General features: G+C 36.3%; 1 protein-coding gene across 2 annotated transcripts in view; it reads left to right on the top strand.

Moving 5' to 3' along the window:
- Window positions 1-728: 728 nt before the first annotated feature.
- The window catches only part of LOC131036254 (uncharacterized), a 112,085-nt gene continuing 95,856 nt past the window's right edge, over window positions 729-16,957 (top strand). The window contains exons 1-2 of one of the 2 annotated variants that reach the window (XM_057968102.2): window positions 729-1,608; window positions 7,068-7,167. In XM_057968102.2, the coding sequence (XP_057824085.1) occupies window positions 1,397-1,608; window positions 7,068-7,167 (312 nt within the window). In that variant the 5' untranslated portion in view covers window positions 729-1,396. The remainder of the gene's footprint in view (window positions 1,609-7,067; window positions 7,168-16,957) is intronic. The other variant, XM_057968103.2, reaches the window with a different exon arrangement.

The raw sequence follows: 16,957 nt of genomic DNA, 5'->3' as shown, positions 1-16,957 counted from the left end.
ACTATGCACAACATCATACAACATCATTTGTATGTTTGAAAATTTGAAAATACACAATGAAAAAGTAAATATGAAATAAACAAGATATGATATAACCTTTATAATGCTAGATTTACATTTAACCACTTTTGATGATTAAACTTGACTAAAATTGTAATTACCTTGACCAAATTAACACCCTCACATATATATTTTATTATTGCCTTTCATACCATTAAAGATAAACAGACAAAACTATAAACATACCAATGAACCTACAGATCCAATTGCTAGTAAGCAATGAGTGCTCAACTAACATTTGACTAAAAATAAATTCCATAGCAGAAAAAGACAAATGAAAGCGGAATCATGTTTAGCTAAGTTGACTTACATACACCAAGTCACAATTATACACAAAAGCTAAGCCAAATGTGTTAGTACTAGGTTACGAACGCAATCCTTTCCTAGTATCATTATCTTCACTAATGAATATAGTGCTAACAAAGTTAAAAAAATTCCATAACAGGAAAAGACGAACGAACAAACGAACGGTTTAAAAAGCAGAAAAGCCAGATCTGGCCAAAAAGCCAGATCTGGCCACTTTTCTTTCACCAATAATAGAAAGGTACAAAAAGCCTGAAAACTATAAACAAAACCACAGGGATAAGTTTTCCCTGCACGGCATTTAACAGGGTTACAGCATGAGTCAATTTTCGAAGTGGCTCACAAACTCTTCGAAAGACAACACTTAAATTAGTGGAAGCCCCAAAAAGCGACAGCGGGCACATGCGGTGGGCCCTCATGTGCACATGGCGCTAAATATATTGCTCCCTTACAGAGCTAGAAGGCACCCCCACCGGGTAGGATCTACACTGCATCACAAATATAACGACCAGGATGATCGATTTACAAATACAGAAACAAATTATACGAATGATGTTCCTGCCGTTAGCGTTGTATGTCCGAAAATAATTAAAATTCAGGTACGGGGAAGAAATAAGTTAAAGTACTACGATTGCGAGAGAGGAGTTGCTTTTCTGTTTGTTGTCCAATGGCTGATTTCACAGCGAGATTCTTTAAGCTAGGGTTTCATCGTCAAGTACGGACGTTCTAATTAAGGTAAAGCTTGCTGTGCTCCGTACAAAAGTTGCTTACAATTCTCAGGTAGCTAGGATTCTTGGCGAGAAATAGGGAAAAAAGTGTAAAACATTGAAAGCGGCAATCATTTTCTTTTTATTCGGCGTGCTTAAAGATTGGAGTTTAAATTTTAATTTCGATAGCTGGACCGTCACTCATGGTGATATTTTGGAGCTTTTTGCGGCCCTGAGTTTGTTCCGCGTTATGTTTTTCATGGAGTCGTTGAGCTATGTTTAGGTTTTGGTTTGGATGAGATGAGAAGGAGAGGTTTGTGTTAGCAATGGCGGCCAATTATGGCGCAGGAGTTCAGCAAGGGTCTTCTTCTTCATTCAATGGAAATACTGTGAACCAGAGCGCTGCAGCGCCTTCGAAAGCATCCGCAGGCAATGGCAGTGGGAATTCAGGCGCTTCGGCAGCACTTAAACATGACCCGGGGCTTGCGCTGGAATGGACTATGGAGGAACAGAACATACTTGAAGAGAAACTTCAACTGTATGGATTTTAACTTTCTGCTTAAATTGATTTTATTTAACGGAAATGTTTTGTTGTCATAATTTTTGTGACCGTTAAACATTATTGACATCCATCCACACCTTGTTTCAAGTTGTTTTGCTTAAAATCATCGTTATGGAACAATCACAGCATGCAATTTTGTGAGATTTGTTTTCTTACCATTCATTCCTTGGCTTTCATGGTAAGGAGCGCTTGATTTAGTCCAAAGGAAAACAAGGAAATCAGTTATGTGCAAAGATGACGATAGATCATGATCTTCTTTTTTTTTCCTTTTTCTTTTTAAAGATCATAATTGGTACTTTAATTGACTTTTCAAAAACATCATCCTAAAATAATCATAGCGTCCAATTATGTGAGACTTGTTTTCTTCACATTCATTTTTATGATAAGGAGTGCAATCTAGGTCAAAGAGTTCCGGGAAAGGAAATCAGCTATGCTGAAAGTATTTTTTGTTGGAGATTATTTTGATCGTCTGGCCAGTTCAGAATTCCCACGGGATTCATTTAGACATCTTTATTCACCACTTCATGATTCGTTTTGATCACTCATTTGATAGTTGCTCGTTAGTTTGATTGAGGTGTATCTCTATCCTTTTTTTAATACCTCCACAAGAACATCATTCTAAAACAAATCCCCGCATCCAATTATGTGAGATTAGCTTCCACGTGATTCTGTGATAAGAAATGCAATTTATGTCGAAAACTAGAGTAGATTGTTTTCTTTTCGAGATTGTTACTTTGTTTGATACGTTTCTCTATCCTTTTGTACTCCTTTACAAAAACGTATTCTAGAATCTAAAACACTCACACTGTTCAATTATGTGAGATTTACTTCCTCCAGATCAATTTTCAAATAACTTGCAGGTTGAAAGGATTTGGTATTTAAATCAACCTTTTGATTGAAAAAAATATTCAAAGATTACAACACTATGACACTTCCATCTGGGAAAATATTTCTAAATTATCTGAGTGGGAGCTGGAAGTTTATATATAAAGTAACCTTTTGATATCTTGATAAAAATATTCAAAGATTACACCGCTATGACACTTCCATCGGAGAAAATATTTCCTAAATTATCTGAGTGGGCGTTGGAAGTTTGTACTTAAGTTGTTAACCTTTTGATATTTTGAAAAAAATCTTTAAGGATTACACCACTATGACACTTCCATTTGGGAAAATATTTCCTGAGTTATCTTGAGTGGGAGCTGGAAGTTTGTATTTAAATTGACCTTTTGATATTTTGAAAAAAAAATTCAAAGATTACATCACTATAACACTTATGGGAAAATATTTCCTAAATTTTCTGAGTGGGAGCTGCAAACTTCGAGCACCCCTTTTCAGCACCAGCTAAATTCTCCAACCAAAAAAATTTCTACTCCACTCTTTTAGCTTGAGAGTTGAGAGTCTATTGCTCTCTTTTCCTTATTTACAATTTCCATGGGATTGGTCGCACAATAAAAATTGGAGGCTGAGCCCCTCCCATGGCACTGTTTGAAGAAGCATAATTTAGGTCAAAGAATATCGAGAAAATTTATTTGTCTGCACTTAAAGACTAGGAGAGAAAAATTCTCTTTGCCCAATGATGATGATGATGAAAGATGATTTTTGTCAAGCAAAACTTCCTATAGTCTATGGGAACTTTTGGAATTTTATTCCTTCTTTTACTTGATTTTCTTTAATATTGATCATAACTTTCCTTCTATCCAAGAGGCTAAAAATTAGGTTTTCAAGATACCTTGATCCTAATGATTTAAAAAAGTTTGTTTCCTGTTCTTAGGTTTTCAATCTAAGAGGAAATTCATTTCATGTTCTATCTCATTTAGCATTATAGACTATATATCTTACATATTTCTGGTATGTTCTAGTGGCGTCCTTCATCTCCCATTCTCACCATGAAGGTGGTGATAATTTGTTTTATTTTTTCCAATATGAATCTCATGTTTATGCTGGTTATGGTTAGGATACTTCTGAATTTTTAGTTCAGGGTTGATGCTGTCATCTCAGCTTCTTCTTTTTGTCTGTTTTTGTCCTAATCCAGTTAAATATGATGCAATTGAGCTCAAGCCATAAGATCAATTCCCAATATAGCATTGAAATTGCCTTTTCGTCTAGACAGAGTAAATGCATGTGCATGTCACTTTTTTCTAATGTTTCTGATTGGATCATAAACTAAGTGATGCAAAGTTACTCTGCCTCTGTTTTCAATGTTCTGTTTTCTATCTACGATTTGGATTTTTTTAGCCATGCACAATATTCTTCAAAACAGCCAATGAAATCACAGCTGCAGCAAGAATGATAATTCAGTTATGCCAAGACAAGTAGAAACAAGAGCTGGGAAATAAACTCATAAACAGATCTTTTCACCAAATGGAATTTGCACCAATGAGCTTAGTCACATTGTTACACCAGCAATTTTAAAATGGAAATATTTAGACGAGTTCCTGATTAGAGAACGTGTCATGCAAAAATATTTTGAGTTTTTCCTTTTCTTTCACCTTTTGCAAAAACAATATAGTCATTACATGCTCCACAACATGAAGAAATGAAATGGCAATGCTTTTGAACACTCTATCTAAAATGACAGGCTGATGGCTATTCCTATTTTCAGAAAAGCAAACTACATGGGGTACAACCTATCGTCAAATTTTCTTAAGACATGAAACCATGCTTCTAAGTTAGCTATGCAATTAGTACTAATTTGAAGCTGCTAAATGTCCCTGCAACACAATGCTTATCCATTAAAACACATAAACTAAACCCAGGGAAATCCCAGGAAACTAGCAACTAACCAAGTATCATGCTGATACCTCCTAAAATATCAGAGAAAAAGGCTTCAGCAATTGACTCCTATCTATTGTTTATTGTAAAAGTCTCATCACCACAGTTGCATCAAAATCACTCTGATACAGCCTGCTCTGGATGAAAGACTTAAAAATTAACCGACCTAGATGAAATGCATCTAAAATACTAAATAGGACCGTAAAAAACAAATGCCTCAGTATGAGCAAAGCCATTCATTATAAGCTTCAGTGAAGTCTATAAAATTGATCATTTTGTAGGCATCTGTATCGCAGCCATAGTTCTGAGTCTTGGCAAGTCCTCGCAAGGACTCACAGATCTAAGTTTGATTCAGGTTCATTGTGTCTGCAACCTTGATTTGCACACTTGGTTCAGTCTGAAAAAATCCAAAAATTAATTCAAACTTTTCAAAAAAGTGCCATAAAAAAGTATTTTTTCATATAGCATACTTTTTTAGTTGCCAAGTTTTTTCACTGTGTCTGAGTCTGAGTCAAAATAGCTTGAAAAGTTTTTGCTGGATCCAGTTGTCAACACTATGATCCTGGCTTCATCTTCAGGGTCTTCTTTTGCATCCAAACCTGCAAATGGATGAATGTTACAATATCCCATAGCATCAGCTACATCAATGTCAGCAAGTGGAGGACAATTATGAATGCCCAGTGTCACTGACCACTTCTACATGTGCAAGAGGACAAATTTTGGGAATAAGGGAATGACCACTGCCATGCCTCTTTCCACAATTAACCAATCTTATACTGGGTCTGCAAATCTTTACATTCAAGGACTGTGCACAAGGTATTTTATAGTCACTGGCAAGAGAATGTTGTTCCTTATCATGTAAATAAACACCAAGATGGAAAGAATATCCAAACTCATGGCCTTTTGTAACTAGATTCTTCCCTTTGTATAGTTCAATCAGAATTCTACCAAATACCAAATCTGCATAAGTGAAAAGATACAGCATTTCCCCTGCATAAGAAAACCTGTAGTACCACTAGATCTCCGAGTCAACCCATGTTCAGCAGTATACACTGAAATATATTCTATATCCTTTCTAGGATTGGCATACTCACGATTCTTTCCATGTATAACTGCTTGATCCTGAATCTACATCCATTATTATCACTACCATGCCCTTTATCACCATCAACTGTACCTATGATAAGCCCTAAAAGACTTCTGCAGACCAATTGTTCACAACATATAAGCCTCATGAATTTATCAATAGCGTGTAGGTCAGAAGAACCAATGCCGGCATCAGTATTGATAGTACTATTTCCTGTGAAGGCAACAATTGCTTTGTCTTCCATTTTCCTGTTAGAGTGCTCATCTCTGCTAAGGAAAGCATTACTCAAACCCTGTCAATTAACACATTCATTTTAATTAAAAACTCCATCCACTCCCACAGGGACTGACAAAGCCCCCTTTAACAAAACCATTTCCTGATCTGAACTGTGTGACTGTACCATAACTTGATTGTGATCATTCTATGGCCACAATTCTTATGTCTCCTCCCTTAGCAGCTTCATGAACCCATGTATCCACACAAAAGATTAGGCATAGAAGGAATGCTAGTGTTTTTGAAATGTCTTCTCTATGCTAAATTTTCTTAAATTCTATCTGACAATGACCTGAAACTTCCCATACACTTTCCTAGTGGTTGAATGGTTCTAAGTTCAATTTAACTCTTGAGGAATATTCAAAATTTTGTGAAGCTATTGTTTCATACTGATTATAAAATTGAAATTTTGTGAAGCTATTGTGTCATACCAATTATAAAATTGAAATTTTGTGAAGCTATTGTTTCATACTGATCATGAAATTGAAAATTTGTGAAGCTATTGTGAAGCTATTTTACAGTTATCTCAGTTAGGTGATCTATAATCAACTCTTTATTAGGATTTTGCTAAATTTCAAATCAATTTTTACTCTCTAGCTTATCATGTCACGCTGGAGTCCTAGTAGTGTAGCTATGACATTAATTCGAAAATTGTATGTTAAAAAATATGAAGGTAATGTAAAGGTGGATTAACGCATCATGTTAGGATGTTCACTAATCAGGTGCATATTATCTATATTTGTTGAACTTGATTTTCAAAGCTTTTTGATTCTATAAAAAGTTGAATTTGAGAAATGGAGAACTGATTGAAATTGTTTTCCCATTGGGGAAAACATTGATATTTTTTAGTTTTCCAATTTCGTTCTTCTTTTTAGATAGCATATCTAGTTATACACCAGATTTTGTAGGTTTGGGATTTTTAAGGTAGAAAATTTCCTGTTCTATATTTTATGAAGAAATGTTAGCACTCATTTTTCTGAACAAAATTTGGTTAATGTTGTTGCTGAGTGTTAATTGATACTCTGTTACATGGCCTTTCAAGATTCCACACTACTGTCTGTAATTATTATGATATGTGCAATCATCAATCACTATTTAGTTGGGAGTCTGGTTATCTGCCTAATATTGTTGAGTATCAAGCATTTGCTATTGTGCATTTGGAATCTCTCTATTTATAAATTGCCTTCATATCACTGGCAGAAAGATGTTATTCTGTTAAAAGACATCTATTTTTTGTAGTGTTTTATTCCTTCCAATACTGGGGGTGAAATTTAAAATTATTTGTTCCATCCTTGTTCAGATATGCAAATGAATCAAATTTTGTCAAATATATTAAAATCGCTGCAGTTCTTCAAGATAAAACTGTGCGGGATGTTGCTTTAAGGTGCAGATGGATGTCAGTGAGTCTTCTTTCCTTCTATCCAATTTGAGGACACAGTTTAGAATGCTACAATGTTTTCCCTTGTGCATTATCTTCATATTGCTAATAGAGTCACAGATAAAATATTTATATCATTTTTAATTCTCAAGTTTAAATTGATATCATCTTTTTGATTGATTCTTTATTCATGATTTGTATATCTTGTTAAGTCCAAGGAGTTGTTATGTAATGATAGTAGGAATCACTTGGAATTCCTGACCATAGTAAGGCAACTCATAACTATTGATGTGTAGCAAGGTTGTGGTGTAATAATTATGGAGTAAATTTGAATGTGACCCTAGTTTAAAACATAAGAAGTGGTCCAAGGCATAACCTTGCCCAAGATTTGCCAAGTAGAACAAGTTATCTTAAATCAGCTAAGAAAAACATGTAGAATTTTTTACTAAGCAGAGTATTTTTATTATAGATCTATTCTTAAATTGCTAGGCCATGCATATTTGTCAAGGCTAATCATATTTTACAGCTAAATTTTTTGTTATCCTGATGCTGAAATTTCTCAGTTATATTTTTAAGAGGCCTTGAATCAAAAACTTCCTACAGAAATAACATTTAGGATCTTATTACAATTTGTTTGAAGTTCTTTACACAAGAACAAAATAATGAAGAAACCTCAGCACTACCATCTGGAGAAACAACTTGGACATCGATATAATTAGGAGCATCTTTGACAGCAGCACTTTGAAAACCTGAACTACTGTCACCTGTAGCAGCATCAAGAGGATTCATTGTCTCAATCTCACTCTTAAGTGACCAATAACAATGACAACTGGTTCTATAATAGTTTTAAAGTTTGAGAAGATGGATCGACTTGATAAAAAATCATACCAGGAAAAGTACCATTGCTGATAGAATGTGTATTTGCAATTTCACTACTCTGACCAGAAATAATTGGAAGAGGAAAATGGGCAGTAGCATTCAGGAAATCATCTGTAGGTTGAGAAACCACTTTGATTTTCCATTAGTCAAGATTCAGTGTTATACAGAGTGGGAAGAAGAGAACCTAAACTGGCTGTGTGGGGTGGATCAACAGCAGCATGGTCATTCTATGATCGATTCTTCCCGTGAATCAAACTATGATTCTTACATCTGACCTAACTGCACCATAATTTGTTTTTTTGCCTCTAACAATTCCACATCAGATCACTGTTTAAAAAGCTATGAAGATCCTTAGCATCCACCTGTAAATGAATGGAAGTCTGCAACAGCACAATTGACAAAAGAATGTAATTTTGATATTGAAGCTAGTGAGATGCCCTAACAACTCTATATGAATATCAGCATTTCTACTTTTGGGAAAAAATTAAATAAGTTCAATTCAGCAGTCTATTGTCCAGTAACATAGCATGATTTCCGCCGTCCCATGCCAGTTTCAAGTCCCACTGGACATGCTCTGCATGCTAATTCAGAGCAACACGAATATGAGGTTAAATACAATCGCAAGGATGATTTAAGTGGATTAGAAAGCTTTCATGTGTGGCTGCTAAGCTGTTAAATTACTCAACCTAGATATTTCATTCCTCTATGTTTAGCTGCCAGCAAGGTGAATGTTGCAACTTACCTATTGAAAAGAATTTAAAGAAGTTGAGCTGAAAAGTTTAACCTAAAGGGTTGCATAATTTTCTAAAGTTTTACATAATAGTGGACCGTAGTTCAAACCAATAAATTTCTTGTCACTTGTCTCTTTTGAAACAAATTCGGATTCTTACAATCTTTGTAGAAGTATGATTGTACTCAATTGTGCATGTATCAATCTGAAATAAGCTTCCCAATCTCCTAGCGTTAACAACCACCATGGCACCTCTCACCATTTTAACAGTTGCCTAAAAAATATAACATGCACACCCGAATCTATTAGTTTTCTCACAAATAACAGATTGTGTTAATCTTGGGATATGCAGGACATCGTCCAAATCCCCAATTCTACCATTAGGAAATTTTATCTAAATTCTATCATGCCAACAATATCTAAATGAATCTATTAGTTTTCTCACAAATAACAGAATGTGTTAATCTTGGGATATGCAGGACATCGTCCAAATCCTCAATTCTACCATTAGGAAATTTTATCTAAATTCTATCATGCCAACAATATCTAAATAGGAATTATCACCCAAGTGCACCTTACCTCCATTCTTTTCATATTTATTAAACCAATGTTTATTTGAGGCCATATGAAAAGATGCACCTAAGTCAATAAACCGTGCATTCTCACTTGCATGAGTGGCCAAAGCTTCAATGAATGCATCACCATCTTCCTTCTCAGATTTTGAATTAAAAATAATTTTTTTCTTGTTTTTTCTTTTCTTCTTTCCACTCCTTATTAAACTGACCAGACTTGCTACAATTACAAAAATGGCTTTGGACTTTCCGAGAAATTTTGATCTCCCCTTAGAATTTAGATTTGAATTTCTCACACTGCTTATTCGTCTTTTTACCTCTTGCTTTGTTCTCAGATTTTGAATTAAAAACAATTTTCTTCTTGTTTTTTCTTTTCTTCTTTCCACTCCTTATTAAACTGACCAGACTTGCTACAATTACAAAAATGGCTTTGGACTTTCCGAGAAATTTTGATCTCCCCTTAGAATTTAGATTTGAATTTCTCACACTGCTTATTCGTCTTTTTACCTCTTGCTTGTGGTATTCCTCAAATGCCAAAGCTTCTTTGGCACTTAGAGAGACTTTTATCCTTATTTCTTTAGAAAGAAAAGAAAAAACAACATCCTCTACCTTCAAATTGACTGAAGTGCTCCTAATGGCCATGCCCAAGCTGTCCCATGCGATATTTTCTTTTCATTGACCTTCACATCCACAAAGTTTAATTGAGCTACAACATATTAAATGCGTCCATGTGATCTATATTTTGTCCACCTTCCATCCTCAAGGAATAAAGCTTCTTCCTGAAGAATATTTATTCATTAAAGACTTTTCTTGATAGATCACTTTCTTCAATAATGTTATTATAGTGGGTTTTTTGTGGGCATTGGTAAGAACAGAATTTGCAAGGCACAATTTAATTAGAACCTTTTCATTTTTGATCCATTTTATCATATTAAGCTTCTAAAATGACATTTGTATGTCTTTGAACTTGTGCATCAACAACATGCCACACATCACAATCAATCAACAAATCTTCCATTTTAAATTTCCACATCTCAAAATTCATACATAAAATTTTTTCCACCTCGATCCTCCTTGATGTGCTTGCCATCTAAAAATTCCTCCAACAAGATCACAAAGTATGCTTTTGCACAAGCTCTTAAATTTGATTAGCTCAAAAAACCCATTAACCAAACAATTAGAACCGAATCTAACTTTGATACCACTTTTAAGGAAGCAAAGTGTGAAAAAACAAGTTCATATGCTAATCTTGAGGAGAGTATTATGCAAAAACTTTTCAAATCTTATCTAACAATTACATGAATGACAAAACCATGTCCAATTCAACAATAAGCAATAAACACATAACACTAGATATACGTGGGGAAAACCCTCTCAAGAGAGAAACCCCACACTCCAAAACTTGTTCAATTTTTTATGAAATAAAAACAAGATTACAACACACTTGCAAAGGAATTTTTTTTTTTTGACCTGTAAGTTAGGCATGAGGGTGCCGTACCCCGTATAGAATCAGAAAAAAAAATGAAGATAATTTTCATGCTCTAAAAAATAGGGGTGTGAATACATTGCTTCTATCAGCTTATTGCCTGAAAACTACTTGTTGTCAGAAGTATCCTTCACAAGAATGCAATGTGATGTATCCTTCACAAGAATGCAATGTGATGTATCCTTTTAAAATATATAAATCAGATTGAAGGTTTTCTTTTAATCTCTAATTCAGATTTGCTTTAACTTGAAAATAGAGAAATCGGGTATATTGAAATGACCTCCAAAAACATAACAAACTGTAACCCCACTTAATGCATCTGATGTAGATTGTTTTATAACAGTTTTGAACGTTATTTAGTGTCAACTTTTCTGTCCAATACATCAGATAACAGCAATGAACGTATGCGGGAAATTACAATGAAAAACTCTTTTGTGCCCAAATACACAAGAAATAACTACAACTTCTAGTGAAGCTTCTCCAAACTTCTCACAATTGCTCACAACAGAAAAACAAATGAAATAACATCCCAACAATAGCCAAGATGTTAGGTGGCAATAGGAATAAAACTCTTAAGTTATAGTTTATGTTATTTTTGTTATATGTGGAGTTGGCCGTGTGGGTTCCCGTGTCAGTTACGACGGTTGGTACCTCGGCCAACCGCCAGGTACTATATATTGCCATGCCATGTAAGGGAACCTCGGCAATAATAATGATGTAATAGTTTTGGTAATGCAATAAAAGGAAACATCTTTCTGCCATATTGTTGTGACTGTTACTGTTAATTAATGTTCTGTATATAGTTGAAGTTGCTGGTTATATGTTTTGTGTGTACTGCTTGTTAATTCCATGAACTTGAACAACTCACCGTAGGGAGTTAACATTTTGGTGCCGTTGTCGATTCGATTTCTGGAGATCAATATGGCGGCAGGCGATAAGCACTAGTGGGCCGACCATTCCAACAACAGTTGATAGTCACTGAAGGTGATACACACGAAGAGGCCACGCAAGTGGAAGTACGAGAGGATCAACTGACGGAGGATTTGGTGGAACTGTGGGACGTTTCTGTCACTCTATACATGCAGAGGGAAGCTTGGGAGAGAGCGGTCCCTGAGGGCACGGTACGTGAGGAACTCACAATAAATTCTGTCGAGTTTGATCTTCTTGGGAGCCTTCTTAGACGGTTGGCACGAAATCTCATTGAATGGAAAGTGCAGAGGGAAGAAATCAGTCGTGAACGTCCTCGACAACAAATCCTACAACAGTGCGAAGAAAGGAGCCGTAGGGAAGGAAGAGAGGGATACGAGCAGACGTCGTACCCCTGGCAATTAATGCCCCTACGTCCCAACAAGGACCGACGACGTGGTACCAACGGAGAAGTAGGCGAGGTGTCGGTACGGAAATCCCTACGTATCAAAGAACAAAACGAGCGGAGACGTCGGCTGAGGGAGATTGCTAAAGGGTCGGAGAGTCTTGAAAGGCAGAGCAAGAGTTGGAGCGTGAGTAGGAGCCGTAGTCGGGAGAGGTAGAAACCGTGTACGTGGAACCAGTTGGTAGAGATTGCAAGCAACCTACCACTGCCAGACGTAGCGGAGGAAGATCTCGCCGACCAGGCCACTCACTCGTCGTAGAGTGAAGAAATCGGAACTTCGTCTGAGAGCAATCCGTCGGAGCAATCCGATCGTGACGAAGAGGTTGCACGGGACCTGCAAGGTGAGGTCGCCGAACTCTTTGAGAATAATCTGTATAGTGTTCGGAGTTTGTCTCTTGCAGAACAGTCAAAAATAGGATGGCCAAAGTCGGAAACCCCTGAGATGGTTAGTGCATGGATGGCCAATGTGATAGTAATTGAAGAGAACGACATTTATGGTTCTTTGCGTGGGGTGGAGACGGCTTTTTGAGACTTGGTCCAGAAGCATCAGAGGACGACAATAGTGAGGATGGAGGCCGTGACAACACAGCAAGATTAGGCGATACGAGAAGCCGAGGGTGCTAGAAAAACTTTGGCCCATCACATCCAGAAGAGCCAGGAACAGTTGGCTTAGGAACACTCTTCGGTCACATCCTTGGAAGAGACTGTGGCTAAGTATGTTTAGGACCTGGAAGCGAGTTGTAAGGAGAAGACTGAATTGGCGGCCTGGTGGGATTAGAAGTTAGCCTTGTAGAGAAGGATAAGGAGTTGCACGGACAACTCGAGGAGCTTCAGAAAACCCGCAACAAATTACTTGAGGCGACTCATATGTTAAAGATGGTACGAGAGCGGGAACTTGCGGCTACCCAGCGCCTTCAGCAGCTTCAGCAGTGGGCTGACACTTCTCAGTCGTCTGTACTTCCAGGGACGCCCTCTCATCCCTCTCCACCTTAGTTCCAGTTTTGCTTCCATCAGCTTACATTTTGTTCAGTTGTCTGGAAGACGACTTCTTTTTTGGGGGGCCTGATGTTAGGCGGCAATTAGGAATAAAACTCTTAAGTTATAGTTTATGTTATTTTTGTTATGTGTGGAGTCGGCTGTGTGGGTTCCCGTGTCAATTATGACGGTTGGTACCTCGGGCAACTGCTAGGTAGTATTTAATATCTATTGCCATGTAAGGGAACCCCGACTGTATACACATAAAATTGGCTATGAGCAATTAAATAAATATTTTATATTTATCTAATAATTATTTTATATTTATTTAATAATTATTTTTCTATTAAATAGTTAATTTGAAAAGATTAATTTATTTAATTCCTTTCATATTCTTCTACTAATTAATTTAATTGAAACATTTTATTAATTAATTCATTTAGCTTTTCTTCAAACCTAATTAATTAAATATCTTATATGTAATTATTTTTCTATCCACTATCTATGGTCTCATCAATTAAATAATTTCTTAATTATTTAATCTCCCTTTTCCAATTCCCCTCATCTCCACATCACATCTTCTTTGCCAACTCATCCATCATGTGGCTAAAGATATTAATATTTAATTAATATTAATATGCATCATTATCTTCAACATTCATTCTATTCTTCAAATAATGTGTACGTACACACATTCCTCAACCTTCCTATATTCTCTCCAACCTTCCTACATCTTTGGAGGAAGTTGAGTCCACTTGTCCTCTTATCCCTAAATCTTTTCCAACTATCCTATATTCTCTCAGTCTTCATTCTTAGTCAAGGTGAGATGAATGACACTTGGCTTCTCCTTCCACCTTTTTCTCCATCCTGTAGGTGTAGGAGGAACATCTTCCACCTTTCTCTCTCACATCTCAACCTCTTGCTCATAGCCATCCAAATTGCAAGATTTAATCATGACAGTTGATCTCTACCACCTAAGCTTATGCACTAAAAATCTATAAATAGAGGTCTCCTAAGCCATTTTTAAAACTAATAGCTAATCACATAGTCTTCATTTTGCATCCGTGAGTTTTGAGTTTAAAGCAATTTAGCATTTTAGGAGTTTTATCATAGCATATCATTATCTTTGCATATTAGCTTAATATCATTTAGCATATCAATCAACAACCAGTTATCTGTCCATTCTTCATATGCCATCTTGGAAGTTACCAGTGCTTTTGTCTAAGAGCAAAATCATCTACAACCAAGAACAATGGGGTTAGGACACAATGAGACATAAATCATGAAGGTCTAACAATTTCATTTGCTTTTTCATTTCATGTTGTTTCATTGGTTGAAGCTTGAGTTATATTTGCATGATAGACTAATGAGTTTGCAGGTTTAATCTCTGAGGTGAAGCTTAAGTGGTACATTTTTTGGTGCCCACTGTGGGGCTCGGGCCTCACACATATCCTTCTAATATCCTGTCTTATTCTCGTAGAAATAAATTTAACGCATTTGTAACCCGGTTTCACGCTTATGTGCAATCTGGCAGCGCATTTACTTAATAGGACAATGCTTTTACTGCTTTGGTTAATGCATATGCTCAATAGGTTAGCGCTTTTATTGTTGAAATCACTCATTCAATCAGTAGAATAGCGCATTTGTGACGCAGGATAGCACATTTATTCTGTAGAATAGCGCTTTTATAGTTTAGAATCACGCATTTGCTGTTTTAGCGGTTTTATTCTATCAATCTGCAAAAAAATTGAAATATTACAATTTTTCAGCTAACATACTTTTGCTGGTTCGACCGTCCAAGACCAGATTTCAGAAAACTACTGCCTTGTGTGCATGCAGGGTTTATTTTGAGTATTTTTCCATGCATTTCCTCACTTAGTTTAACTAGGAGTACTTTGGGAAGTAAAAAATCATACATGTTTCACCTAGCTTAACTAAGAGGTAAATGAATAGCATGCAACTTGCATCGTGTGTTTTTAGTAAGGTAGTTGCACATAGGTAATTTAAAGGGTAAAAGAAACATTGTCTATTGTGCTAGTTTGAAAGTAGTAGGTGAGTATGCTCTCACCCTAATACGGTGATAAAAAAAACTAGAACTGCTTTCATTTTTCATGTTTTACCTTTAGAGGGCCTGCTTTCCCGAGCTGCCTTGAGGGGGCCAGTGAGAGGGGAATGACCCAAGTGGAAACAGGCTAATACCAAGTCCGTCCGATCCACTCTAAATAAATCGTGTCTATGACGAAAGTCATGGACAACATGTGCTGATTAGTTCATACCGACACTATGTTTCCCCATGAACCCTATGGAGCGTAACCTCTATAGGTTGGGAACCTTCTGCATTTACAGAGTGTAGAGTGCCGTATGTATGGGCACATGACCGAAAGCCCTTACTAAAACCCATTTGTATTAGCTGCCAAAATCTTTCTAATTGTTGGTGTAGGAGGTCGGATCTCTGAAGCGGCTCACACACATACGGTTCTTAGTAGAGATATGAAGTTTGCCATGGAGAGTTTTCATGGAAACTGGTGCTTGGCTGCCATGGAGAAGTGAGTGCCAAGGGTCGAGCCAGTGAGGTCAAGCACCTAAATATCCGCACTAAATAGCGTAGCCTTGGGGGAAACCCTATGTGAGATTCAACAATTATTGTCTCGGCCTACCATAACACTTGCACTTGCTTGTGCACTTTGCTTTCTAAACATTGTGTCTTTTATGTCTGCAAAATGTTCTCAAAATGGTCAAAAACTTAAAAAATCATCATTCTGAAATGAGTCAAAAATCCAAGAACTTGCTGGAAAACTGAGAAATTCTTTAAACACAGTTAGAATCACGCATTTGTTGCACATAACATCACATTTGTTGCACAAAACAATGCTTTTGATCAACAATACAACGCTTTTGACCTTTAAAATCACGCATTTGCTCAACAAAACAATGCTTTTACAACTAAAACAACGCTTTTACGGCATAGAGCAGCGTTTCCATTTAACAGAGCAGCGCATTTGTTGCGCATGTTAGTGCTTTTGAGCAAAAGGTTAGCGTATTTGTTTTCCGGCATTTGAAACAGTGAGCACTTCCACATATTAGACCAAAATTTCAACATCATCTTCGTTTACCCTTTTTTGAGTAGATTTGTCTTCAACTATCACAGGTCTTCAACCTAGTCAAACGATTAACTTATCAATCAAATAGGCTTTTTTTCCAAAAGTTTTCGTAAGCATAAAACATGCAACAAGTTAGTGATTCAACCATCTCAAGTGCAAATCAATATTATTATCAGTTTCATATCAGGATATATCAAATCCTGTATCACAAAACTTGATCATATCAACCTTTGTTCATTATCTTGGATAGATTGTTCCTCTTTGAACCTAGGTTTTATCAAAATCAAGATTGCACTCACATTGAAATCAAACAACTTGAAAATCATTAGATGCTTATATGACTTTTAGATATCGCCTCAAGAAGAGAAAATTCAATGTTTCATCAATTTGGATACATAGATGTTGATGAAGAAGCAGTAAATAACACCATTAGAGACCTTGAACAAGATTATAAATTTGACAAACTAATGGAAAAGTTATTGGAAAAACAAAAGGAAAAGTACATCCTAATGTTGGCAAATTCAGGAGCTAAATTGCCACAAAATTTTAATGTAGAAGGTTTGAAACAAGATGCAGGAACAAGTAACAATCAAAACACTGATGAACTCAATAACGTGGATGTAAATCGAGTAAATCACGAGGAAACAAGAGGGGGAAGAACAAGAAAAGACCATGATGATGCAATGAACCAAGATGA

This window comes from Cryptomeria japonica, chromosome 6, assembly GCF_030272615.1.
Source record: "Cryptomeria japonica chromosome 6, Sugi_1.0, whole genome shotgun sequence".
NCBI lineage: Eukaryota > Viridiplantae > Streptophyta > Pinopsida > Cupressales > Cupressaceae > Cryptomeria > Cryptomeria japonica.
This window is presented reverse-complemented; position numbering and strand designations above follow the sequence as displayed.